The sequence below is a fragment of the Hippocampus guttulatus genome, chromosome 22 (genome assembly GCF_054856545.1).
Source record: "Hippocampus guttulatus isolate MCC_2025c chromosome 22, RoL_Hgut_1.0, whole genome shotgun sequence".
Classification (NCBI taxonomy): domain Eukaryota; kingdom Metazoa; phylum Chordata; class Actinopteri; order Syngnathiformes; family Syngnathidae; genus Hippocampus; species Hippocampus guttulatus.
This window is the reverse complement of record NC_141282.1, coordinates 6,198,751-6,224,000: the sequence shown is the minus strand read 5'-3', so window position 1 is coordinate 6,224,000 and position 25,250 is coordinate 6,198,751. Positions and strand designations below refer to the sequence as shown.

Below are 25,250 nucleotides of genomic sequence, written 5' to 3'. Positions count from 1 at the left end.
CAAACGCCCAAAGCGTGGGCTGCGCTTCACCTTTATTTGTCCCCAGTGTGGGACAAATAAAGGATATCTTATCTTATCTTAAAGTCGTTCTCCTTGATTCATTTTGGCGCACACTCTTATCAAGTCTTTGTTTTGTGAACAGGACACAAGTAATTGTGCTGAATCATCCTGATGATGTTTCCTCACGCCTCCTCCTCTTTTGTGTGTGTGGGTGTGTTTGTGTCCAGGCTGCCTTTACAACACGCACCACCCCCCCCCCCCCACACACCCCCGCATTGGAGAAGTTCCCTCACCATGTTGTCAATCCAATCAGCTGACTCAATATGAGGAAGTGGCACAGCATGAGGAACTTTTGCAAAGGAAAGATTTTTCCTGCAGTGTCATCCCGACCCTCCCGCGACTGAATGACGAGCAAACGTAAACGAGCGGCCGTGCTGAGATGGAGTCATTTGAAGTTCTCGGCCGTCGGAGGAATATCCATGAAGCAAACAATGAAACGTGAAGCCGTAAGTCATCGTCGCAGATTTTATGAAGAGAATCCCCCCCCCCCTTCCCACCACCACCACGCCAAATAATCTTTACAATTTCACATACTGTCAGGCATGTTTTAATGCTGCACTTTTTTTTTTTCACTGGGCTCAATGCACTTCCTGTCCGACAGGATATCACTCCTTGTAAATGAAGTCAATCTACTTGTTGCGTAGGTGCAATATTCCAGACTAAGTAGGAAAGCTACTGCAAGGCATTTCAAAGGTTGGATAAACATACGAGCACTTAACGCTATGTTAGCATTATTTCAATTATGAGGTAAAAAAAAAAAAAAATTACCTGTAGCTTGGCTGGATGCTCTGCTCCTTCGCTCTTTCTCGATGAGCGACTGTTTACGTTTGGTGATTCCTAGAAGTATGGGCAAGTGAAAGGGCCCAGGCATTTAAAGCATTGCGAGTTTCCTCTTTTTGTTGGGCATCTTTTTGGTGCTGGGCGCAAAGAGGAGCGATTGCATCAGCTGACCCATATTCCAGACCGAATCGCTTTCATTCTCGCAAGTCATGACGGGCGCGTCATGGCCTGGCCGCAAACGACACGCACGTTTATTCACACGAAGGCCTTGCTGACACTTGGCAGATTAAGATTCATACACAGTGTCGGTGCGCAACAAAAGTGCGTACGCCCCTCGGTGAAACGCTCCACAAGGGGCCAATTTGCCAAGCAGCCCGTACTTGCCAGAAATTCCTGCAGCACCTTCAGGGATGCTATTGGCCTCCCTGACCTGCTCAAATGATTTGAGTTGGACAGGTTATAGCGAACATTAATGGTGGAAAAAAAAGTCTTCTTTTTTTTTAACTCATTCAGTACCAGCCAATTCCAGACCAAGTCTGAAAAGACGTTTAAAAACGTCTTTGGGAGTGAATGAGTTAAACATCACAAAAACCTGCCATTTAAATATGGGTGGTGTCGACTTTTTGTATCCATCATATGTTGAGGTGATAATTTCCCACCATCCCTGGTATTATTGTTATTATTATTGCTTTCAAACTCAAACGCAATGCGACGCTACTTAAAAGCCTGACAAGCGGAAGCGCTTGAAGCTGAAAATAAAGGCTTGACTTTGAAATTTGGCGCTGATTACGGCTGCTCAACTCATGTTTTTTGAGGGGGGGGTGACTTCTTCGCGCAAAAGGGCGCTGTAATCTGCATAACGACCACGATGATGTTTGTTCACACTCCAGTTAAGGTTGATGAGGGTACAAAATGGAGAAGGCCGAATGGATACTTGGCGCCCGATACATCCACAGAAAAAAAAAAAAGGCAACAGACAGAGCGTCCGTCGGTCCACATGCAAATTCAAAAGCACTCAATGAGTTGTTTTCCGCCTGAGAGAGCCAAGTGCTCACTCAAGACCCAAACTTTGTGTGAAGGGCCTGAAAGAGGATGCCTCGCTTCCAAAAAAAATTATATTTATGGAGATAAATTTAACAGACTAAAATAGGAATTACATTGAACATTCTTTAGGGTTTTTTTTCCATCATGCAGTCAGAACAATTTGACTGAGATAACCTTGCGTGAATTCCCGTCCAAGTGGTGCCATATCAAAAACAGTGAGCAGAAAGCTGCACAACCCGAGCTGATGAAAACAAAAGCCCCTTTGTGAAGGTCAAAAGCCCTCCGCACATCTTTCATTGTGTTTTGACGACCCCTTGCGACTGTCACATCACAGTTTGTGTCATTAAGGCTGCTGTCGAAAAGGTGAGGTGACTTCTGTGCAAACTCTTCTGGAGAGCCACTTCGTTTCAGACAGCGTATTCAAATATGTGGCTCTCTCACACCCCCCCCCCCCCCTCTTGTCCTTTTCTTCTAATAGATGCTTGCCCCTGCACAAAACAGTGTCGGTTGGCGTCTTGGTCTTTTTGATGAAGGCACCGGGTGACCACGTTTGATTCTGAGGCCACTTTGACGGTTTGCAGGCTGTCTGAAGTGAGATCAGAGGCGCAAGAGCCGAGAAGCAGACGTCCAGCCGGGCGAGAAGATCAGAGGAGACATTGTGAGGTACACAGCACTACTGGTTCCTGCAACTTTTCCCTTTGTTGCCCCCCCCCCACCCCAAATATATGTATGGTACTTTCCTCCGCAGCTCAGGCAAAGAACTATGAGGTTTGATCTGATCAACCCTGGGCTGTGGCGACTAAAAACAAAGTCCCCGTAGTGCAGCCCAGTTTTGATGAGGCAACAGTGATAAGACCCGATTATTATGATTCAACCACATCCCAGGATGACTTCAAGTAGTACATGAAATGGTTTATTTGATTCGTTCATACCAACATAGAAGAACGCCTGTACGGCTTATTAACTGCACCTTGGCATTCCCCTTTGTATAATACGTGTCCTTTATGGACATTTTCTGCACCAAAACTGTGCTTGGTGAACTGTCGCCCTCTTGTGGCGAAACAAAAAAATGTCAGAATGTTCAGGCGTGCTAAATCAGCCTCAGATCATCAACATCATTTAGAAATATTTCACATCGTTCGAGTATGTTTTTATTAATAATATAATGTAGGATATCATAGTCCACCTGTGTGCAATGATACTCGTGAGTGAAATCGCAGAATCACTGCACTGTTGTCTGTTTGCCCTCACGCCTGGGGCAACCTGCAAGGCATCACCAATCAATCGACGATGCCCGCTCGCTGTGCCACATAAAAAACAAACACTCTTGGCAGACGGTCCCCACTTGTTGCGCACTCCACCTCAAGTCAAACCTTCGCTCGTCCTCCGGAAGCAATGGCAACATCCGTGAAGCTCATCACCGGTGCAGTCATGCCCATCATCGGGCTTGGGACGTGGAGAGTGAGTGATTCGTTAGGAATATTCTCTTGGATCGAGTGGAAAGTTCGTTTTTATTTCTCTGGTTGCAACCGAGGGAGTGAAGCACGATCGGGCACAGGCGTGGCAATCTAAAGATACATTTGGACGTTAGGGAGTTGCATAACGCGTCGGAAATGAACTCGACGAGTGACATTCTTATCCTGGGTGGGAATTAAACATTGCGGTACGAAAGCTAACCGTAGCTAACGCTAAACCAAGATTGGAGAGAGCAGTAAAGAGGTGGCACTTGATTCCTTCCGGATTCGCGATACAAGCAAAATTTCACACCTTGGGACACTTGAGTGCAGATATGCACGCTTAGAACGCACAGCAAAACGATGCCCATTTCCGTGTAATCTTTGATTCTTGACTATGTATTCGCTTTTAAACGCAAGTTTTGCACACGTGAGTTGTATTGCGAGCGAGCGACACAGATTTCGGATGCAAACCTTTTTGGTTTTTACTGTGAGGGCAAAATGTTAATAAAATGTGCATTTGAAGTCGACTTAGCAAATGGTACTCTACTCACTTGGCAAATAATACACAACCCCCGCCCCCCCCCCCAAAAAAAAGAGGCTTTGCACCGTTTCGTGCCACCCCCAAAGAAAACCTCAAATTCTTTGTAAGCATGTAGCTAATCCTTTGCCTTGCAAGATTAATCTGAATGCTAGCACATATTGGAAAACCCTTTCAAAAAACAAATTCGTTTTCATTTCAAAATAATTATGTCATGAATATATATTTCATAAAATACAATACTCTTTTTCAGACGGGCATGACAAAGTGTTTCAGTGTGGATTACATTGTGTATGGTAAATGTTTATGTTTTAGGGTTTTTTTTAATGCATGTTCAGTGTAACCAGTCAGTTATTCTTTCCTAGTCTGCACCTGGAAAGGTGAGCGAGGCGGTGAAAGCAGCGATATCAGCGGGGTACCGCCACATCGACGGAGCTTTCATCTACCAGAACGAGGTGGAGGTGGGCGAGGGAATCCAGGCCATGATCAAGGACGGCGTGGTGAAGCGAGAGGAGCTTTTCGTTGTTAGTAAGGTCAGTTGTTGTTTTGTCAAATCTCAGTCCACATTCCCAGTGAAGCACAACATGCCCCATCTTTTGTCCCTTAGCTGTGGTGCACTTTCCATGAAAAGTCCATGGTTCGGCAAGCTTGTGAGAAGACCCTGAGCGATCTCAAACTGACCTACCTCGACCTCTATCTTGTGCACTGGCCGATGGGATTCAAGGTAAATGCCAAAAGTGTTGTCCACTATTGTTCCGGCTCGGTTTTTAAGATCATCTCTTTGTGATTATACAGGCTGGCGACGATCCATTTCCTTTGGACGGCAAGGACGAAACAATTCCTGATGATTCTGACTACCTGCAGACATGGGAGGTGAGGTAAAAGTTTGCCAAGTAAAAAAAAAAAACAAAACAATGTCATAAAACTCTACTTTGTATGCATGCAGTATGATGATTTGATGAAGGATTGGATTTTAATCAATCCAGTGCGGGTTATGCAACAAAGGTCGAGCATCCGGTCCAGAGCCCTGTGGAGCTCCTCAGGGTACACAAATAGAAGATCATTGAGAGGGGGTGAAAAAAAAATTAAAAGTAAATGTTTTGTGTTTCAGGGGCTGGAGGAGCTAGTCGATGCCGGTCTGGTCAAAGCCATCGGCGTCTCCAATTTCAACCGGGATCAGATTGAGAGACTCCTCAACAAACCGGGCCTCAAGTATAAGCCTGCCAATAACCAGGTACACCGACATATACACACAATAAAATATGGCACAATCATCCGAAAAAATAGTACTGTCCTCAAAGGGTTCATGCCCTTCTTTGGCATTCGACTCAGCATGACTTAGATTTGTTCTTGGTTTTACTGTTTGGTGCTTTCTACCGCCTTTATTACCGATTTGTCTTACTGTTTATTGTGCATGTTAAATTGCTCCATGTACAGCACTTTGTATGCAGCGATGGCTGTTTGAAAGTGCTCTATAAATACTGTTGACTTGACTTGACTTGACTTCCCCTCCCAAGAGAGAAAACCAAATTATTTTCTCATTCGCCTGACTTTGACGCAGTTCACCCCTCGGGCTCGGCGAAAGAGCTTCGGCTGTCGTTTACCGCCTCTGCCTTAGCTTGATCTTCCCGTATATTCAATTAAGCGACACCGTTTCCCCTTCTGAACAGAAGCGGCCGAAACAGTCAACATTTTGTGTACGCTATGTCGTTCCAAAAGGAAAGCAAGATTTGAGACGTTTTGCAGTCGCAACTCAACCGGGGCACATTGGAAGGGAGCCCCGAAACCGTAGCGATTCCATCAACTGCCGCGCTGCTTGATGGAAATGGTGACTTGAGTTGTACGTCTGCGCCCGAAGGTGGAGTGCCACCCATTCTTGTGTCAGGAGAAGCTGATCGACTACTGCCAATCTCAGGGCATCGCCGTGACAGCCTACAGTCCCCTCGGCTCCCCCGACAGACCCTGGTAGGTTTGCTTGTCTTCAGAGGTGGATTGCCTCGACGGTTTTCAGAGCATCGTGCCATGTGACAAAGTCGGCCGGGCCGTGCGTTGCAGGGCCAAACCAGGCGAGCCTTCACTTTTGGAGGATCCTGAGATCAAGGCCATCGCCAAGAAGCACAACAAAACCTCTGCTCAGGTGATTCATGAGCTCCCGATTTATGTTAGCGCCACAGCTAATTGGGAGAATTTTGTGTCGTCGTCGTGGTGGACGCCGATACATTTGATTTGTGTTTGTTGTAAAAAAAATAAAATAAAAAATACAAATAATCGCACATTAAGTTTTGGATGATATTTTCCAAGTGGCTCAGCCCTCGTTTGAACTCCCGATCTTAAAATCAGGTCCTGATCCGCTTCCACATCCAGAGGAACGTGATCGTGATTCCCAAATCGGTCACACCTCACCGCATCCAGGAGAACTTCGAGGTAAGGTGGGGGGGAGAAACTGTTGCGATATTTGCACACGACGTTGCATTGATGTTTGCATTTGCAGGTGTTTGACTTCCAACTCAGCGCTGAGGATATGAAGACCATTTTGGGATTCAATCGGAATTGGAGAGTGTGTGGGATGAACTGGTGAGTGTATCCAAATGAATTTCAGCCTTGTTGCAATAGCGTCTTTTTTTTTTTTTTTTTAAATATGCGGTTTTACTTTCTTTGGGCCTTATAGGAGCGTGAACCACAAGGACTACCCGTTCCACGCCGAGTTCTGACGTGGAGGAATTGGCGGGCGCGGGTGCTGAGTGTGGCTCCAAGACGGTCCACTTTGATTTCTGTAGAGCACTGCTGGGTACGCTTTCTGCCCTCACAAATATATACTCCTCGATTCATCTCAACGTTGGCGAGGGCAACCGAGTTTGAAACGTATCCATCTGCAGCGTTTCTACGTGTTCTTCCTTACATGTGCCGTGCGTAGCACTTCCTCTTATTTTCAAGTCATATGTGGCACTTGTGACTGCCGGCGGTGCTGAGTCACGCGTGCTCCTTGTGGTGGCGTTGCTTCATTTCTTTTCACTTTTCTCGTGCGCGCCAAAGCCGCATTCGTATGACCGCCCGCCCATATGTTACAATAAAAATGTTACAGCAGTATCGATCGCTTTCAATGGCGGCCATTTAAACAAAATTGGGGGAAAAAGAGAGAGAGAAAGAGCGCGAGCCCATTGAGTGGCAGCCAATTTCCAGCATCTGACCGAAAATTCAGGGCTTAAACTTTTCAAAGTAACCGTTGTCGTGAATTTTGTCCACTAGAGGTCGCACTGGCAATTTAAATGACATTATGAAATGAGCTGCTACTCAGGATTTCATTCCTGGTCCTGATGCACTTGTGAAGGGTAGAAGATGCCAAGCGTCGGGATGAAAGTAAGCCTACTTCATAGAAAATGCAATGTCACCTTTGCGCTCAATGAATAGCACAGGTCGAAATAGTTTCAAACACTGGAGATTGCAAAATATCAGTCAAGAGTTGGTTTGTTGGAGCCCTGTGTTTTACTGCTCTCATCCACTTGAGATCAAATTGTCCCAAGTGCGCCCATCGAGCTAAAATACGTTTGACAGCCCTGACTTACATACCGGTAAAACTCCAAAGCACATGCGACATGATTGTGAAGCAGCTGACATGTACATCTTAAAATCGGTGTCTTAATAATCATCATGGAAGGGATATTCCGGATGGTCAGCCCACCTGTTGAACAACAAGGTGGGGGGGGGGGGGGGGCAAATGTCAATTATTTATTCACGGAAAGAATCTCAATGTCTGGGCAGGCCCGTTTCCTCACATGAGAAGTTCCACAAAGCGAATATTCTTGTTCAGCCCCTCAATGTCCTTCATATCCTCTTCGGAAATGCAGAAGTCAAAGATCTGCACAGATGGTGCCGTGCGGGATTCTGTATCTTGTTTTTAAAATGATACAGCCGAAGGCGTGAAACCAACCTGGAAGTTCTCCCGAACACGAGGTGGGCTGAAGCTCTTTGGAATGACCACGACTCCCCTCTGCACGTTGAACCTGAGAGCAAGCTGAGCTGCGGTCTTCTTGTACTTCTTCGCCAGAGACACGAGAAGCTCATCCTCCAATAGAGGCGGGCAGGTTAAGTTGACCCTGTCGGGAAATGACATTTCTCCATCTCAAACAAAGCCAGTTTTGAACAAAACGGCATTTTCAGTCCGCGATACCAGGATGCGTCTCTGCAAGTCCCCAACGGGCTGTATCCCACGATGACAATTTCTTTCTGCCGGCAATACTCCAGCAACTTTGGTTGAGTGTAATACGGATGACATTCAACCTGAAAAGATGAATTGCCGCAGTGAGGGTTTTGTGTTGCATTCATCAGCATACAATCAGCACGAGCAGCGCAATTAGTCCGGCGGCATGTTCTCAGTTTTATGTAATTTATTGTATTTGTTTAGTCTAATGAGATCAGATTAATTTGTGCAGTCATGGAACTCGTTGCGCAAGTGTCTTTTTGTCTTCCTTGTACATATTTGCACCTGATTTGAAACCGGTTTGTGTTTCAGTCCAGGTTTGTTGAGGATCAACTCCAGCTGCCGCTTGTTGAAGTTGGACACCCCGAGAGATTTCGCCAACCCGGCGTCTTTGCACGCTTCCAAAGCCTTTGCCAGGAGTGGGGGAGCGAATAGGCAGTTAAACAGACAAACAAGCTAAATGCAAATAAAGAAAGGCGACATGAGTTTGAGCAAATATGCAGGATTCGCGCTAGTGCACTTGCCTGTTAATAGTTAATACTCGGCTTAGTAATTATTTTTGCATGTAGATCGAGGGGGTGCACTATAATTCTCACCTCCCAAGTAGCGCAGAGGTCTGTGTCATGATAAATGTACTTCCCTTGCTCATCCTTTGGGTAGAAGTTATCTCCCGGCTGCAGAAAACCACCAATAGTCAGAGTTAACCAATCCTGCACCCGTGCGTTGTTCTTGTCGCGTCGAACACAAAAGCGTACCTTAAAGGCCGTGGGCAGCTCAATGATGTAGAGGTCGACGTATTCCAGTTGCAAGGTCTTCAAAGTTCTCTCCAGAGCAGGTCGGACCAGTTCAGGCGGATGGAAAGTATTCCAGAGCTGCACAACAATGCAGTGTTTACAGACAATATGAATCCATGCGTAGTTGAGTGAGCAGTTGGAAATGCAATCGAATGCAATGCAAACCTTTCCACAGTAGAAAATGTCTTCTCTTTTGACAGTTCCATCATCTATTTTATCCCTGATGGCTTGCCCCACTTCGTGTTCGTTGAAGTAAACCAAAGCGCCATCAATGTGTCTGTATCCTGTCTCAATAGCCACTTTTACAGCACGGTATGCACTTTCTTTCGGGGTCTGTGGGGGAGAACATTTGTTTTAAAAGTCTGCCCGTAGTAATGTAATATGAAGTTATTTCTTAATCATCTCCAGATGTGGCGCAATGTTTCTTACCGTGCGCGGATCTGCGTAAGTACCCAGTCCTATCACAGGCATGCTCATCCCGTCGCAAAGAGGGACAGCGTGACTCTCGGCAGTCCAGTTCATGTTGATCAAATTGTGAATGATTAAATGAGTTTCTTAGCTGCGCGCCGTGTGCACCGAATGCTCCGCGCTGCAATATCTGATATTTACATCTGGCAACGAGCCGTGCTTTCTGCCTGCCCTTCGGTCACAATGGAAAACCCCACCCATGTCCAAAGAGCGACAACCTAAACATGGGAAATGCAACCACAACGGCGTCACGTAATCCATTCTTTGACACGAGCCATCCATTTTTGTTTGGAGTGAAATGGAATGATGGAGGTCGTATCGTATGAAATTTGCGATTATAAACGGGGCGCTGTAGCTTTAAGGCGCCGCGGTGCATTCTGGGTCGATCGGCTGTTTTGGTCAAAAGCAACCGTCATTTCTAAAGACTTATACCTCAGTAGAACGTACGTCGTTTGAAATTTTGTTTGGACATCCCATAAATTACCATTTTAAAACGGCTCTTATAATAAATCCCACGAGTGGCTTAGATTTTCCCACTTGAATGACAAATCAATGAGGAAGCTACGTTGCTAACGATGCTAGCCTCCCAGTCCCGAATCGTTTGCAATCGTTCAGAAATAACCTTGTCGTTCGGGCGTCCTGCGACTGCCATATGACAAATGCCGACAATATATGAAAAGTATGACACGTGTTTGCCATGTCCCGAAGTTTAACGGCAAAAACTAGGGCGGCCTTTGTTTCCCAGCGTAACGCTACAATCGATTGACTGCCCGGACTAATCAATACGTGTCATTGAAATGGATCCGAGTGTCAAATCTGCTGCCAGCGACGACATTGTCATCATCGTGGAGAACGAGGCAGAGAGTTTGCCCCTTGGGGAAGAGAGGCCGAAGCCACAAGGCGCTTTCGGGCTCATGGACACATGCCCCATCTGTAAGTTGAGCTTTCATAACCGAGAGCCCAAACTGCTCCCTTGCCTTCACTCGTTCTGCAAGCGATGCCTGCCAGCGCCGTTCAGGGGAGTCGAACCCAGGAGGGACCACTCCCTCCACCCCCTCGGCCAAGTGGAAAACAACAAGCAATGTGAGTCAAGCTGCAGCCCCCCCCCCCCCCCCGCCCCCCATCAACACTATGCATGATGCGTTAACAGTTCACCCATTTATAATATAACTGGTTAACCGTTAACCAGTTGCAAAGTATCTATTTTAAAGTTTAAAGCCACTCCCCGACACCAGTTCCATTGTCAGACTTAAACTTGGCGCGTGATCTCTCCATCCAGTGGGGACCATCCGCTGTCCAGTATGCCGTCAGGAATGCTGGGAAATGGACATGTTGGACAACTTCTTTGTCAAGGACTCGGCCGAGGTGCCGAGTAGCACCATGGAGAAAAACAGCCAGGTTGGGCAGCTGAAGTCACGACGTCCCCTTTCGTGTTTGCCTCGTATTCGCATTTCCTCCCTCTGTTCTGTCAGGTGTGTATGAGCTGTGAAGACAACACGGAGGCAACGGGCTACTGTTTGGAGTGCGTGGAGTTCTTGTGTGTGACCTGTATCGAGGCGCACCAGAGGGTCAAGTTCACCAGGGATCACACGATACGGCAGAAGAAAGAAATGTCTCCAGGTAGGGCGACTCAATCAGTTTAACATGTTTGTAATTTGTGTGCGTGTGTTTTTAATTGCCCCCCCCCCCTTTGTCATGTGCAGAAGCGGTGGCTGTTTCCTCGCTGAAGCCCGTGTTTTGTGACATCCATAAGCAGGAGCCGCTGAAGCTTTTTTGCGAGACGTGCGATCGTCTCACCTGTCGCGACTGCCAGCTGCTAAAACACAAAGATCACAAGTATGAAGATCCTCACCTCAATCAATTAGCTCTTCGTGGCCCTCGCCTTCTGAACATATTAACGAGGAAGAACAACTTGTGATGCGCATTTTGCAACTGCGACAAAGCAATCTGTCGCACACATGCGGGATCGTTTCATTGATTGATTGATTTTTTTTTTCCTTCCACGTTGTTTGTGTCTAGCTATCAGTTTTTGGAGGATGCGTACAGGAACCACAGACAGTATCTGGAGAACATGACGCAGCAGCTGCAAGAAAAAAGGAAGGCCATTGAGGAGGTCTCCAACTGCATCAGCAACGGGTAAAAGTTTATGGACGTCAGATGTCGTGCGTCACTTCAGAACAAATCTTGTTCAAATTGTGTTTGCAGACTGCATCAGGTTGAAGAAAACCGAAAGTCTGTCACCAACGAAATAAAGAAGGCCATTTGCAACCTGATTATGGAGATCAACCGGAAGGGAAAAGTCCTTGCCAACCAGCTGGAGGTTGGTTGGTTTGAATCCCTCGCGCTCGGGGAACCGTTGAGATGAATGACCGGATGTCGTTTGGCCAGACTCTGACGAAAGATCACGAGCTGGGCCTGAAAAAGCAGCAGGATGAAGTCAACTCGCTGCGCCGGCAACTCGACCACGTGATCAGCTTCACCAAGTGGGCCACGGCGAGCCACAGCGGCACGGCGCTCCTCTACTGCAAGAGACTGGTGACTCCCGCCGCAGCGGCCCCGGAATATCCGCCACATGTCAAATATTCTTATTCATCGCAAATCTCTTTGACAGATTCTGTTCCAGATCCACTACCTAATGGGCGCCAGATGCAATCCCTCCATCATCCCTCAGAGTTCCGTCCGCTTCCAGTGTCGCTCCGGCTTCTGGGCCACCAACGTCGACCTTGGTGAGCCGCGGCCTCACCTAAGCAGCTGTTGGGTTTTCACACCTGGCAACAGGATGAATTGGAATGGCTGTCGAGGGCCACACCAGCCATGCTAGCGCCAATTGTGAAATATATTAATTGACCCCAAAAAAAAAAAAAAACTTCCTCCGAAAGCGGTGCCTGCTCCGATAGAGTTTTTAGTGGTTGACTTGTGGTCTCCAGGTTCTCTGGTGGTTGAAAGAAGCTCTGTTCAGGCGTCCATGCCCAACCAAGGAGCAGGAGGTGCCAGAGGAGAGCCGGCGAGCGGGGGGCTCTCGTTATCCGCACAGCAGCGCCAGAGCACGCTGGCCCAGCTGCAGATGCAGGTCGGAGGATTTCCCCTCGGCGTCAATGCACTCGGATAATGCGAGCCCATGAAATGTTCGCTCTTTGCTTTGACAAAATCCTCTGTCTCAGGTTGACAAAATTTCCCAGCAGCCCCACAGGCAGGCCGCATCCAACCATTGGTCCTGGTACCAGAATAGCCGACTCCCCGGGCCCCATGGACCCCCCGGTCCACCGCCTCCGACGCGACCCATCCAGGGCGGCTCCTCCCCATCGCAGGTCCACAGCGGCTTGCCGCAGATGGGACGCCGATACGGGACCGCCCACGGCAACACCAGGAGTCCCAACTCCTCGCTGCTGCAGAACACCGGCTTCCCATCTCCTCAGGTGAGAGACGAGGACGCAAAACAATTGTGTCGCTTCAAACCGGACTTCTCAGCAGGGTTCCTACGCCGTGATGGAAAAGTTTGCAATTGAAGTATGTCATTTGGAGTTTTCCACCATGCGCCAGCCGTTTGTAAAATACAGCACGTTGGTCGTGTGAGAGGAGCAGGAACAAAGATGGAGTCCCTCCGAGACACATTCAAACCTTCGCCTATATCGCAGGGCATGTTTCGCTACCCGCATCCTGTGTCCGCTGGAGGGGCCTCGCAAGTACCGCCCATCCAGGTCGGTCCAATAAGCTCGATGCGCTGCTTATGACACACCCCCCCTTCCCCATTACCCCCACAATGTATTTGAAGAGGTTTTTTTTTTTTCTCTCCCTCAGCGGAACCTGGCAGAGCTCTCCTACCTGAAGAGGAGCGAAGGCGGTGGCGCCGTCCCGTCCCTTAGCATCGCTCTTGCGAGAAGCCTAGCGACAAGTGCTGACAAACTGGGTACGCTCACTCCCATAATCAGGGATGGCAATTTTCCGCAGAAATCCGCCGTTTTATTTCTTAAATTGATCATTTTTGTGAATGGTCGAAATCCGTTGAGAAAATTTTAGGGGGGGTCAGGTACCTTATCGTTGAGTTTTCACGAGCTCTCCCGATCAGTCTTTCCATCTTCTGATTGTAAACAGCCCTGCGATTGGACTTGTATGATGTCTTACTTGTTGTGATTGGTCGCCCCGTCCAGGCCACGCCCCTTTCCGCTTTTTTTCATCACTAGCCATTGCCATCCCTGCATAATACAGCACAGCACAAATGCCACGCTCTTCCATCCTCACTCTTTCTCCCCCGCACCCCTTTTTTTTTTTGTGTGTGTGTCAAGCTCAAGGAAGGCACAACTCGCCCACGATCAAGCCGTCATCGTCAGAGCGAAGCGGAGGGTAAGCAATGAACAGCCACGCCGAAACCGATCCAAATTGGAACGCGGCCTCCGTGTTAACCGTGCGACGCGTGTCCGATTCCAACACGCCGTCTCTTTCTCCGTCACCCTCCCGCCATCTCGACACGGGAAGGCCGCCGGCGTCCTGGAAGCCGAGTAGCGAGCCGTCGTCCGCTCCCGCGGCCAAGCGGCGGAGAAGGTCGTCCCCCGGGCCCGTCATCGTCATCAAGGACGAACCGGAGGATGAGGATGAAGTTCGTTTTGTAAGGAGCCTTGGCCTTTTGAGCGTTGCCGTATTTCCTCTTAGCGAGCAGCACGCTGGGCGGGGGGCTCTCATCCTTTTGTCTTTAGGTGCAGTCCAGCCTTCCCGACAGCAGCACGGGGGCCTGCCCCGCGCTGCAGCTCAAGATCGGCCCGCCTTTCTCCACCCGCCAAATGGACTCGGCGCAGGCGACCAAGCCGCGCCCTCCGCCCGGCGCGCAGCCGCAGTCGGAGAAGAGCGCTGCGGCGGAGGACGACCCCAACGAGGACTGGTGCGCCGTGTGCCAGAATGGAGGCGAGCTGCTGTGCTGCGACAAGTGTCCCAAAGTTTTCCACCTGTCCTGCCACATCCCCTTGCTCAATGAGTCGCCCAGGTGACAGAGCGCCAGCGTCTTGATGGAGAGACTGAAAAGTGGCCCCGAGCGCCACTTTCCATCTGTCCCTCTTTTTTCCTTCCGTCCTTCCTTTCTCCCTTCCTTCTTTTCACTTTCCCTACCTTCCTTGTTTCCTTTCCGCCTTGCAGACCTTCCGCACTTGCTTCCATCGCTCCTCCCTCTCTTCCGACCATTCTCAGTTCCTTGCTTTCTTTCCTCTAATTGCCCATTCTTATACCCTAGTTACTTCCTTCCTTCCTTCTTTCCTTCCTTTCATACCACCCTTAAATCCTCCCATTCACCTTTCTTTCCGTTGTCCCTTTCTTCCATCCTTCAGTCCGTCCTTACTTGACTTCCTTGTTTCCTTCCGTGCATCCTTTCTCCCTTTTCCTACTTTTTTTTTTAATTGTTCATCTTTCCTTTGTCGTTTCCTTGTTCCCTTTCATCCTTCATTCTTTTCAAGCATCCTTCCTTCCATCCATTCTTCCCTCCTTGTTTGTTTCCTTTCACCCATCCTCCCCCCCCCCCCGCTCTTCCTGACTTTCTCACATCCTTTCCTACTTGAGTCCCTCCGTGCATTTGCGTTTGTCGTCTAATCCTCGTCTCCCCCCTCAGTGGCGAGTGGTTCTGCTCCTTCTGCCGAGACCTGGTCTCACCCGAGATGCAGTACGAATGCGACAAGCAGGACACGCAGGCACCGGAAAGACTGCCACCTGTTGACCAAAGGGTGCACAATTTATTTTCCATTCTTTTTTTTCTTGTCGTAGTTGTTTTTGGACCGCGGCGGCCTGCTGTCCACTATTTTTTTTCCCCTCTCTCATTATTCCTCCTCATTTGCAGGCATGCGAGCGGCTGCTCCTCCTCCTCTTCTGTAACGACTTCAGCGCCCATTTCCAGCACGCCTCCGTAAGATCCCGCCTCCAGTGAATAGCGGTGGCGTTTCTCTTTAAATGTGTCTTGTTGAACGAAATAAGATTGTATTTTATGAATGTTGCCGGCACAATTTTGAAGTTCCTAGCTAATGTCCTGCCTCAAAAGTGGGTCGGTCTGCCTGCTTCGTGTCATATTAGCAAACAATTATCAGTCATTTATTAATGACTGAAGGGAATAATTTCACTTGGTTTTGAAATTACAACTTGAAGGTCCATGGGGCTTTTTTTAAGTAATTGTTTTTTTGCTGTCTCCTACAGGAGTCCAAAAAATACAAAGAGGTGATCACAAACCCCGTGGATTTATCCCTCGTGAAGAGGAAGCTGGAGGGGAAGGCGAGCAACGGCAAACGTTACCTTACTCCCGAGGAGTTTGTCGCAGACGTGAGGCTCATATTCATGAACTGTGCCAAGTACTACAAGGTAAATGGATCGATGAGGGTGCAAAACAGAAAACAGACGATTATATTTTTGAGCCTTGGCGACGAAATAGAAAAATGTTAGCTTCGCAACCACAACATTTTATTTCTGTCCAATGAGTGTTTTGGTGATTGCAGGCGACCACAGAGGTGGGCAGCGCCGGCTTGTACTTGGAGGACTACTTTGAGGAGCAGCTGAGGCAGGTCTACCCCGACAAGATGTTCCCCGGCGAAAGGGAAGAAGGCATGATCCCGCCGCTGGAGGACGAGATCGACGACGACGACGACGAACAGCAGCAGAAAGGGCCGAAGGAGCAGGCGCCGGCGCGGGAAAGCGCCGCCCCCCCCGCAGGACGACAAAGCAGCCGGTCCCGCGGAGAACCCGGCCCCACCCGCGGAGGACAACGCGCCCCCGCCGGGGGAAGCCGCCGGAGACGAGCGAACAACGAAGGAGCAGGCGACCGGCATGAGCGAGGCGTCAACCGACGCAAAGGTGGCGACTGAAGACGGAGGAGAGCCTCCGCCCGAGGACAAAGTCAAGCAGGAGGACGAAGCGGCCCCTCCCGCTGAGGTCAAAACCTCCCAAGCCGTGGACCAGGCCACGGTCGGCTCCCCGAAAGAGGATCAGACCCCCCCGGCTAACGAACAGACTTCTGAGGTTACGAAAAGCCAGGAGAGCACAGAGGAAATGGCCCCCAACGAAGAAACGCAGGACCAAGCAGCAGTTGAGACGGATTGCGCCAGTGAGGAAGCGGAGAAAAAAGACGGCTGATGGCGTCTCCCCTTTTTTGCAACGGGAACCTTTGAGCAGCGCTCTACTGAGCCCACGTTATTTAATACACGGTGGAGTCTCATCGTGGGCTTCTTTTTGACTTTCTGCAGGGCGGACATTTGACAATTTTTCTGTCGTCGCGACTCAGAAGTCCGCCAGTGACGGATTCCCTTTTGTTGCGAAGGGTAAAAGCAGGCAGTCAAAGCAAGATGCATGACGCAGTCCTTTTTCATTTCTGGCTCACATTACTTTCTTCTTGCGCAATCGGATTTGTTCTTATATCCGTAATGTATTCATGGCTCGATACGCAATGAGCCGCCGTGGCTTCTGTACAGATGCAAGTGTGTCAATTTAAAGAATCCCTTTTCATGGAAAAAAAATAAAATGAACGCGTTATCTTTTATCCTCGCCGATGAGCTCATCAAGTTATTTATCACACAGCAACCTTGTTCCCCCCCCCCCCCCTTGTCTGCAATCTACTCGAGCGCCACTCCCCTCTTTTATTATCAGCTGCCGATAATTCTGAGACGCGAGGATCCCTCTCACCGAACGTCCTTGTACATCACAATTCGCTCTCTGCGGAGCAAGATTGGAGCGAACGTGATCTCGACGCGTCAGGAAATGTTTCGTTCTTGTTTCTTGTTGGTCAAAAGATAAACATTTGACAAGAAAGCAGCTCATACGGATAAAATGGTCATCAGGACATATTCAAAATGCGGTGATTAAATCGTACCACACTTAGGAATGAATATAAAGACTGTAAAATAGAAGTAGCATTCTGAAGTACGCTCTGATTTAATGTAAAATAATGATGCCAATGTAGTTTTAGTTTTGTTAAGTGTGGCCAGTGAATAGACTCAAAATTGGAGATGAATGAAAGGAAAAGGGCGACAAAACAATTCCAATTGAATAGGTTGATGTTAAGATCAAGAACATTTATGTTTTGTTTTTCCTTTGAGTGATAATGCACTTTTTTCTTGCATGTGTCGATGCCGTGTTCACACATTCCAAGCCCCTTCCCCCCCTCTCCAACTACAACACGCACCTCCACGCCCACCCCACGCGCACACTCCCACCATCACCAAGGCCTGACGCGTCCTTCGCGGCGCAACTCCGCCGGAGTCCACACGCAACTCGAAGCGAGCACGGCGACCAGATGGCCCTGTGGACATTTTTTCTTGTCATGTGCGCGTTTCTTCGTGGCTACGGTAAGAGCGCTTCCTTTTTCCCCCCACTCCACGTGATTTGTGATGACCGCCAAACGAATCACACCGCTTCTCATGTTCCCGCGGGGCCTTGTTGAAGAGTCGGTGGAATCGGCGCATCCGCACACGCTCCACGGCTGCTGCGAGGATGGCAAGGAGAGGGCTCAAACCCTGACCAACTGCAACGACCTCCCCTACATCTCCCACTACCACGCCTGCAGGTAAAAACGCGCACCGGGCCTTCTCTGTCTGTCAAACATTCCTCTGTGCTTCGCTTTTTTTTTTCTTTCTTTCATTTGTCTCCAAAGGTGAGTGAAGTCTATACATCAAGGTGCGCAAGCATTCGGGTAGTTCAAGCTAAATTGGGTCATACGTGGATGAGGTAAAAGAAGAACAAGAATATGTCACGGAGTTGACTTAGACCGGGGGTGTCAAACTCATTTTTGTGCTTAAGAAATTAGATTTACGGCCTTCCAGAGTGAGGAGTACGTTGTCGTAATGTTTGTTGTTGTGCGGCGCAGGCTGGCCCAGGAACAGTGCTGCGTCGCCGTCGCTGAGCGGCGGCTGTGCGACGAAGGCGCCTCCATGGCCAACTGGCAGGGGGCTTGCGAGAGGCACTTCTTCCCCGGGAAGCCTTGGGAAAATCAAATCGCCAAGGTGACACCCCCTGACACACACACACCATCAGCTTTTGCACTTTTGAGGGCAGTTCCACAATTGTGTGCATTTAGAGGTGCTGCGACTGCTGCATGTTGGGCATGGCGTCGGCGGACCAAGACCCGGATTGCGGCTTGAGTTACATGGCCCTCGGCATCGAGTGCGAGGAGGTTGCCAGAAACTGCTGTGCCAATTACACCGCGGGGGGATTTAATTCGACTGCAGGTGATACACGCTTTTTGTAAAATTATAAAAAAAAAACAAAAAAAAACGTTTCCAGCATAATTATTTCGAAATGCCATCTGCTATCTCTCTTATCTATGTACCATTGAAAGTAAGGCCATGTTCCACTAAATACAATTATTGTCCAATGCGTTTTTTTTTTGTACTGACTGCTCTAGAGTTGTCCCGAAAACAATTTGAAGGCTGTTGCAGCCCCATATGATGACAAACATGTCGAAAGTGTCTTCGCTACATGTCAAAGGCATTGATTGCGCTTGTTGTTTTTAGTGAATATGACCGCGCAGCTTCCATTCGATGGTCCCACCGTGCCCCAAGTGAATTTCACCATCGTGCCTCTCCTGGCACCACACAACTGTTCGGGTTTGTATCTGACGACGTAGTATCGGTAGAGGTTTTTATGTACTTTGGAAGACTGCAAAGAGGTTTGATCCTGGTCTCCAAACTCCCCAGTCATGAATTGCACGCACCGTTGCATCGAGGACGGCATGTGTGCCTGTTACGTTGGTTATCGACTGGGACGCGACGGGACGACCTGTGAGGGTGAGTTGTGACATTCCTTTTCTTCGATTTCGTTTTTTTTTTTTGATGGCGCGCGTGATTCCGTTGGCAGATATCAACGAGTGTCTGCTCGGCGCGCACAACTGCATAGCCAACCAAGCGTGCATCAACACGGAAGGCTCCTTCCGCTGCCAACGGGAAGGCAACTGCGGCACCGGGTACGAGCTCACGGACAGTAACCAGTGCGAAGGTAAACGCGGCGGGAAAACCCGCATCGCCATTCACGGTGACGCGACCCATGCAAAGTTGGATTCTCTTCTTTCTTGCCAGACATTGACGAATGCGCTTTGAGCATTCACAACTGCGGAGTGGACTTTGAGTGCACCAACACCGAAGGTTCCTTCCAATGTTACCCCAAGAACAAGTGCTCCGAAGGGTTCATTCAAGACCCTTTCGGCAGCTGCATCGGTAACTAAAATGACCCGTTCCAGTAGGGCAATTCCAAACCCTTTCGAGGTTGATGTTAATCACTTCCACTTTCTCACCTATAGCGGCAAGGCTCTGTCCCTACCCCACAACTGAGAATTTGACATTAGCTTCACTGTTCACCAGAGTCAGAATGCCACAATGGGGAAAAAAAGGAGTTGCGATTACGTGTAGTTGCCACAAGACGGCGACAAAACACCAAAAGGTTCACAAGAATTTACTGCGTACATAAACCAAACTGCATTAAAATTAAAACATGCCTTAAACAACGTCTATCCAAAAAGAAACAACCATCGCATACGCAGCCCAAAAAAAGAAAAAGAAATTTAAAAATAAAGGGACAAACATACGTAGACGTAAATTCGCAAAAAATACAAACAACAAACAAGGGCACCCATATATTTAATATATTAATATTTATTCCGCTTGAAATTGAAAAAGTAGACCACGTTATATATCCGCTCTAACCTGAGGATATCCAGCGTGGTGGTTTACAACCGCAAATGTGTCGAGCCGTTGCGTTTGTAATCCATTTTTCTTTGCATCCTATCGCTTAGACATCGACGAGTGTGTGACCCCCCCGAATCCGTGCCAGCCCGGCCACACGTGCATCAACACGCCGGGCTCGTACCATTGTCGCAGGAACACGATCACGTGCAGACGAGGCTACCACCTGGACGCCAACGGCACCCGCTGCGAAGGTGCATGTCTTCACCCTTGTACCAGTTGCCTTTTGGCGCCGGCGGCAATCTCAGTACTACACCTCGGTCTCGCTTTGCCGTTTCTCCCCCCAGATGTCGACGAGTGCCAGGCGGATATCTGTCGGGGCCACGGCTGCGTCAACATGGTGGGCACATACCGCTGCAACTGCAATAGCGGCTTTGTGTTCAACAGCATCCACAGGCTCTGCGAAGGTAAAAAAAAATAATATTTGAGCCAAGTTCCAGCCAGAAAAAAAACATGCCAACAAAAATGTATTAATAATAAGGAAAATATCACTCGGACCAGCTAGAAAATGCCCAGCCCTGTCTTGAACCCTTCCATGCACCACGTAACCTGCTAACATGATAAGCTGTCCACTGTAGTCACCGCCGTCCCTGAAAATCATGAATGCATTTGTCGTCCACTTTCTAGATATCAACGAATGCAAACATTATCCCCGGAAGCTATGCGCCCACACGTGTGAAAACACAGAGGGGTCTTACAAGTGCAGCTGCTCCACTGGCTTTCAACTATCCTCCGATGACAGGAGTTGTGAAGGTGATGGGAGTTTTTACCCTTTGTCAAGACGGGCTTTTTTTTTTTTCCTCACCTATTTTGGATTGGACTGTTTTTTTTTTTCTTTCTTTCAGACGTCAACGAGTGCGAGTCCAACCCATGCGGCCAGGAGTGCGCCAACGTCTACGGCTCCTACCAGTGCTACTGCCACCGTGGTTACCAGCTGAGTGACAGCGATGGGAAAACATGTGAAGGTGCAGCTTTGAGCCAGGTGGCAAACTCATGAGGTCATGTCGCGTACGCGGCTCCACCGAATGGTTTGAGGGTGCTGGGTCCACACGAGTATTTACTCATCCACTTCCGGGATCCATCGCGACTTATGTCAACAACCCGTGTTTACCATCAGATATCGACGAGTGTGCGCTGCCTAACGGTAACCAAGTGTGCCCCTACCGCTGCTTGAACTCACCGGGGAGCTTCGACTGCTCCTGCCCGCCTGTGGGGTACACCCTGGCGTCTAACGGCCGCACGTGCCAAGGTAATCCCTCACACGGAAGTGGTGGGTAACACACTAAAACCTGGACCAGAGGAAGCGAAGGAGACAGTTGAAGGAGCTGAAACATTTTCAGTGGGTAACTAATGTTGATGTTTTGTGTTTTTAGACATTGACGAGTGTGCAACCGGAAGCCACTCTTGCGGCGCTTCGCAGAGCTGCTTCAACATCCACGGAGGATACCGATGCTTGGTCTTTCATTGTCCTCCCTTCTACCGGCAAGCGGCACAAAGGTGAGCGCGCTGCTTGTTTACGAGTCGGAAGCTTGTGCGTTGGAATCGACGCATGATCGATAATAAAATAATAGGGCTCGTTTTGAATGTTTGTCCGCCTTAAAGTCTCGTCCGTCTTAAACCAGCTGGGATGGGGCTCGGTTTTCCCTGTGATCTTAAACAAGACAAAGAATACCAAAAAAAATGAATAGATGTCAGCATCCCTCCTCTTGTCCCCGCCACCACCACCCCCCCCCCCCCCCCATCAACTTTTCATCTCTCCTTTCCAGCCGTTGCGAGCGCGTAACCTGCGAGTTGACACGGGAGCCCGCGTCGTGTTTCTCGTTGCCCCTGAGAATCGACTTCTACAACGTCGCGCTCCCCGCCAACACGCCCACCCCCGTCAACGTCTTCCGGATGGGCCCTGCCAGAGCCACTCCCGGCGACCTAACGCAACTGATCATATCTTCCGGAGACGAGTGGGGCTACTTTGAGGCCCGCGGGGAAATGATCACGCTGCGACGCACCGTGACCACGCCTCGGGACTTCTTTTTGACGCTGGAGATGAGGCTGACTCGCTCCGGGACAACCCACCTCTACGTGGCCAAGGTCGCCGTGTTTGTCACACGGATGCTACTGAACCAACCTTCAACAGCGGAACCGGTATAGAAGAAGAACCAAGGCCCTTACTCCATTCTCATTTTCTTCCACCTTTTATTAGCATCAAGGGGACGTTTTGAGGATCCTATGTGATTCATTTTCGTGTCTTCTTATCATTTTTCCCTTTTTTGTGTATCGCAGCTACTTTCAAGCAGAGCTTCCAAATGAAATTGTCCCCACTTTATTCGCGTAATATGTACGCGGGCGAGATCACGGTATGCCAAATGGCGTCGGCTGTCGGCGACATTTAATCACCGTGATTGGCTGTTAGCTTGCAAATTAGTCAAATCAAATTACCACTGGCTTTTATTTGATTGGGATTTTTTTTTTTTTTAATTTGCAAAGAAATGAAATTAGCAGGCAACATTTTGAATCAGTCTTGTTTTGGGGCGGCAGTACACTTTTCAACCCGTTAGAGGGCGCTCGGTAGCCATTGACCGCCCCATGACTAGATGGCCTTTCATCCCATCTGTGTGGCAGTTTCTCATTGTGTACCTTTTTATGTGTTTGCAATTAAACCGTCAAAAACGCATGTGCAGATGACCTTTCCATCTACCCGCGCACACACACTACCTGCTTCTTCTCTTCAACATTCCTGTTTCTGAGAGCAAGTTTTTCCAGTCACCCTCGGCGGACAGCAGGAAAAATAAGCTCGCCACTTAAGTTTTGGGCACCTTGGGGCCTCGGCCAGCATCAGCAAGGCGACCCAATTAGCGGTGGGACCGCTCATGATGGATGGTGCCTCTGAGTGTCGGTGTCAGGTGATTAACACTTCATTTGCTGTAAATGATACCAAAGCGCCTGCGGTAGCCGCGTCGTTCAGCTGGATAAACGCAAGCGGACACTTTTTATTTTCCAGTGTTCCACTTTCCTGCGAGAGGTTGATTGAAAAAAAAAATGTAACGTAACTGCGGTGATGGTAAATCTTTGGATTGGAGGGGCCCTCCTTGTCAAAATACCACATTAATCATTGAATATGCAACATGACAATAATTACAGTATCTCTGTTTTGGAATCTTATTTTTGGAATGAGGCTTGTTCGGATGTGTATGATTTGACAAAATGTTGACCCTACGCTCATGATGTCACTGGATCACATCAGTATAGATTTTTTTTGGCACTCGAGGGCCGACCGCATCGTCTCGGCTTCTGAGTCAGTGAGCGACTTGGACTCACCTGCTGGCTGGATCTGGTCCCTGTGCGCTTTTCCTGCGGTTTTATTTTGAAAGCCCCACTGTATTCACTCGAGTAAGTGTTATTGTAAAGATGGAGCGTGGGGTTTGGACTCATCCAAAAGCACTCATCCCCCAACGGAAAGGTGGATTATGGGGCTATTCAGGTGCTGCCAGGTTCTCCAGCGGCGTCTCGTTAACCCTTGCATGCACCCTGTAACCTGAGAACATGTTAAGATGTCCACTGTAGTCACCGCTGTCCCTGAAAGGGTTCAGATCCAAGCGCGGGGATCCTGACAAATCCTTTCTCTGCCGTCTCACGTGTCTCCTGCTTGTTTTGTTTTTCCCCAACCTCAGATCGGTGTACAAGGACTCAATGAGCGTGCGTTGCCACAAGGCCTGCCACCTCAACAACTTGGCCTGCATGCGAGACCCCGTCCACATGGTCACCTACACCGTCCTCTCCCTGCCCACCTACAGCGTCGTCGATCAACCCGAAGGTGAAATTGAACCGCCTTAGAAATCTTCCCATTTCAGCGGCGTACAAAATCACTTTTCCTTCCGCAGAAATCGCTATCCTGCGGACATCGTTGCCGGCTCATTACGCCAACGGTGACTTCGATGTGGTCTTTGAAATGCTGACGACGGACGACCAATACTCCTACGATGTCGTCAAGCGCGTTCATCGGGGTTACGTGATTGGTAAGACCAAAGGGATCCACTGAGAGCTCGATCGTTCACAACTATCGCGAGGTCATTTAAGATAATGTACCACCCCGCCATTTTAAGCCACACAGATTCAAAGTCACAGATGCTTTCACTGTAGGCGTTTGGGTTTGGAGTCCTCCGTTTATGATACACATCCTGCCTATCTGTCATTTTGCCAGGTGTGGTGCGCCAGGTGAGACCCATCGCTGGGCCCCAGGACCTTGAGTTGCAGGTGGCCTTGAACTTCATCAAGCCGGGATTCGTCTCACACCGCAACATTGTCGTCATCAACATCATCATCTCCGAGTTCTCGTTCTGAGCTGCGTGGCATGTGCGAGGCGGACGACGACGTCAACAGATGAATGAGGACGTTGCGACGTCCAAATTGTATCCCCAAATTGTACAAATAGCCTATTATGAATTATCTGCATTAAAATTGTTTTTGTTTGTTTGTTTGTTTGTTTTTTGAAAGCCAAGTGAATTACACTTCCTGGAATTGTTTAATACATTCCAGATTTGCAACAAAAATGTAATGCATGGGTGGCAAAGAGGAATGTTGGAGGCAATTATCACCGTGGGGTGTCCAAATTTCTTTCCGTTCTACATGCAATAAATGTTGAGCATGTTCGCTTGAAGTTATGAAGACAAAGTGGGTACTATTAAAAAAAAAGTGCAGCAACAATGTTTGGGCAAATGTCCCTTGTCAGATGTGGCTTTGCATCCTATTTGTGTGTTTGAAAGTCTTTTTCCATACAGCAAATGTACATATGACTGTCCTTTTTTTTTCATGAAGTTCAATCTATTTTTTTCAAATGTAAAAGAATACTTGTGTGATGATAACTTTTACACTGGATTTTCGAGCAAAGCCATCCAACTGCGCAATTAGTTGTGACCGTTGAAGACTAATTGTCATTAAATGTGGTCACTGTTTTGCGCCGAGGAAAGCCACCACATCCTCCCATCAACCGTCTTGCAGTGAATGTAACAGAGGCTCCAAAGTCATCCAAGTCTCACAGAATGTCCTGTTTTTCCTGTAACTTTACACGGCCAGGCTCCTCAATAAACTTCCAGTTTGGTGAGGATATTTCCAGTTATTACCGCTCGCAGGGATGAATAATCAGATATACAATACTGGAAATGTTTTGCTCTGTAAATAACTCATGTTAAAGATGAAAAATGGCTTGAGGGCGAATACTTTGCCACG

The 25,250-nt window shown here is 48.6% G+C and overlaps 4 protein-coding genes across 7 annotated transcripts; 3 read left to right on the top strand and 1 right to left on the bottom strand.

The window, feature by feature from the left end:
- The first annotated feature begins 14 nt into the window (after positions 1–14).
- Positions 15–6,966, top strand: akr1b1.2 (aldo-keto reductase family 1, member B1 (aldose reductase), tandem duplicate 2). Of its 2 annotated transcripts, XM_086103706.1 has the most exons (11): positions 15–506; positions 2,363–2,547; positions 4,245–4,412; positions 4,487–4,603; positions 4,675–4,752; positions 4,991–5,113; positions 5,738–5,844; positions 5,935–6,016; positions 6,220–6,303; positions 6,371–6,453; positions 6,548–6,966. In XM_086103706.1, exons 3-11 carry the CDS (start codon positions 4,362–4,364, stop codon positions 6,588–6,590), a joined length of 768 nt encoding a protein of 255 aa, XP_085959832.1. In that variant the 5' UTR covers positions 15–506; positions 2,363–2,547; positions 4,245–4,361; the 3' UTR covers positions 6,591–6,966. The 2 variants fall into 2 exon arrangements, with proteins under 2 accessions (XP_085959832.1, XP_085959831.1); XM_086103705.1 differs by lacking the exons at positions 15–506; positions 2,363–2,547 and adding an exon at positions 3,182–3,345.
- Positions 6,967–7,339: 373 nt separating this feature from the next.
- Positions 7,340–9,602, bottom strand: LOC147186274 (aldo-keto reductase family 1 member D1-like). Of its 2 annotated transcripts, XM_086103702.1 has the most exons (9): positions 9,301–9,544; positions 9,037–9,204; positions 8,833–8,949; positions 8,674–8,751; positions 8,363–8,485; positions 8,048–8,157; positions 7,808–7,973; positions 7,653–7,735; positions 7,340–7,558 (listed from the first exon to the last, which is right to left on the bottom strand). In XM_086103702.1, the coding sequence occupies exons 1-9, from the start codon at positions 9,391–9,393 to the stop codon at positions 7,516–7,518; spliced, it is 981 nt and encodes a 326-aa protein (XP_085959828.1). In that variant the 5' UTR covers positions 9,394–9,544; the 3' UTR covers positions 7,340–7,515. The 2 variants fall into 2 exon arrangements, with proteins under 2 accessions (XP_085959828.1, XP_085959830.1); XM_086103704.1 differs by lacking the exon at positions 8,363–8,485 and having other exon boundaries at positions 9,301–9,602.
- Positions 9,603–9,722: 120 nt separating this feature from the next.
- Positions 9,723–16,837, top strand: LOC147186273 (transcription intermediary factor 1-alpha-like). The gene is given in 20 exon segments (XM_086103699.1): positions 9,723–10,422; positions 10,619–10,737; positions 10,812–10,959; positions 11,043–11,175; positions 11,359–11,475; positions 11,545–11,659; positions 11,728–11,874; positions 11,951–12,065; positions 12,267–12,409; positions 12,501–12,755; positions 12,975–13,037; positions 13,138–13,246; positions 13,623–13,680; positions 13,813–13,942; positions 14,031–14,314; positions 14,930–15,041; positions 15,155–15,220; positions 15,505–15,666; positions 15,801–16,004; positions 16,006–16,837. Coding segments are annotated over 20 exon segments (3,195 nt in total). The 5' UTR covers positions 9,723–10,136; the 3' UTR covers positions 16,435–16,837.
- Positions 16,838–17,657: 820 nt separating this feature from the next.
- Positions 17,658–24,425, top strand: LOC147186272 (fibulin-1-like). 2 transcript variants are annotated; one of them, XM_086103325.1, is made up of 16 exons: positions 17,658–17,860; positions 18,161–18,296; positions 18,371–18,521; positions 18,807–18,899; positions 18,990–19,079; positions 19,150–19,287; positions 19,368–19,505; positions 20,081–20,224; positions 20,318–20,437; positions 20,658–20,783; positions 20,876–20,995; positions 21,148–21,279; positions 21,404–21,527; positions 23,696–23,838; positions 23,906–24,040; positions 24,226–24,425. In XM_086103325.1, exons 1-16 carry the CDS (start codon positions 17,685–17,687, stop codon positions 24,363–24,365), a joined length of 2,106 nt encoding a protein of 701 aa, XP_085959451.1. In that variant the 5' UTR covers positions 17,658–17,684; the 3' UTR covers positions 24,366–24,425. The 2 variants fall into 2 exon arrangements, with proteins under 2 accessions (XP_085959451.1, XP_085959450.1); XM_086103324.1 differs by lacking the exons at positions 23,696–23,838; positions 23,906–24,040; positions 24,226–24,425 and adding an exon at positions 21,797–22,698.
- The last annotated feature ends 825 nt before the right edge of the window (positions 24,426–25,250 follow it).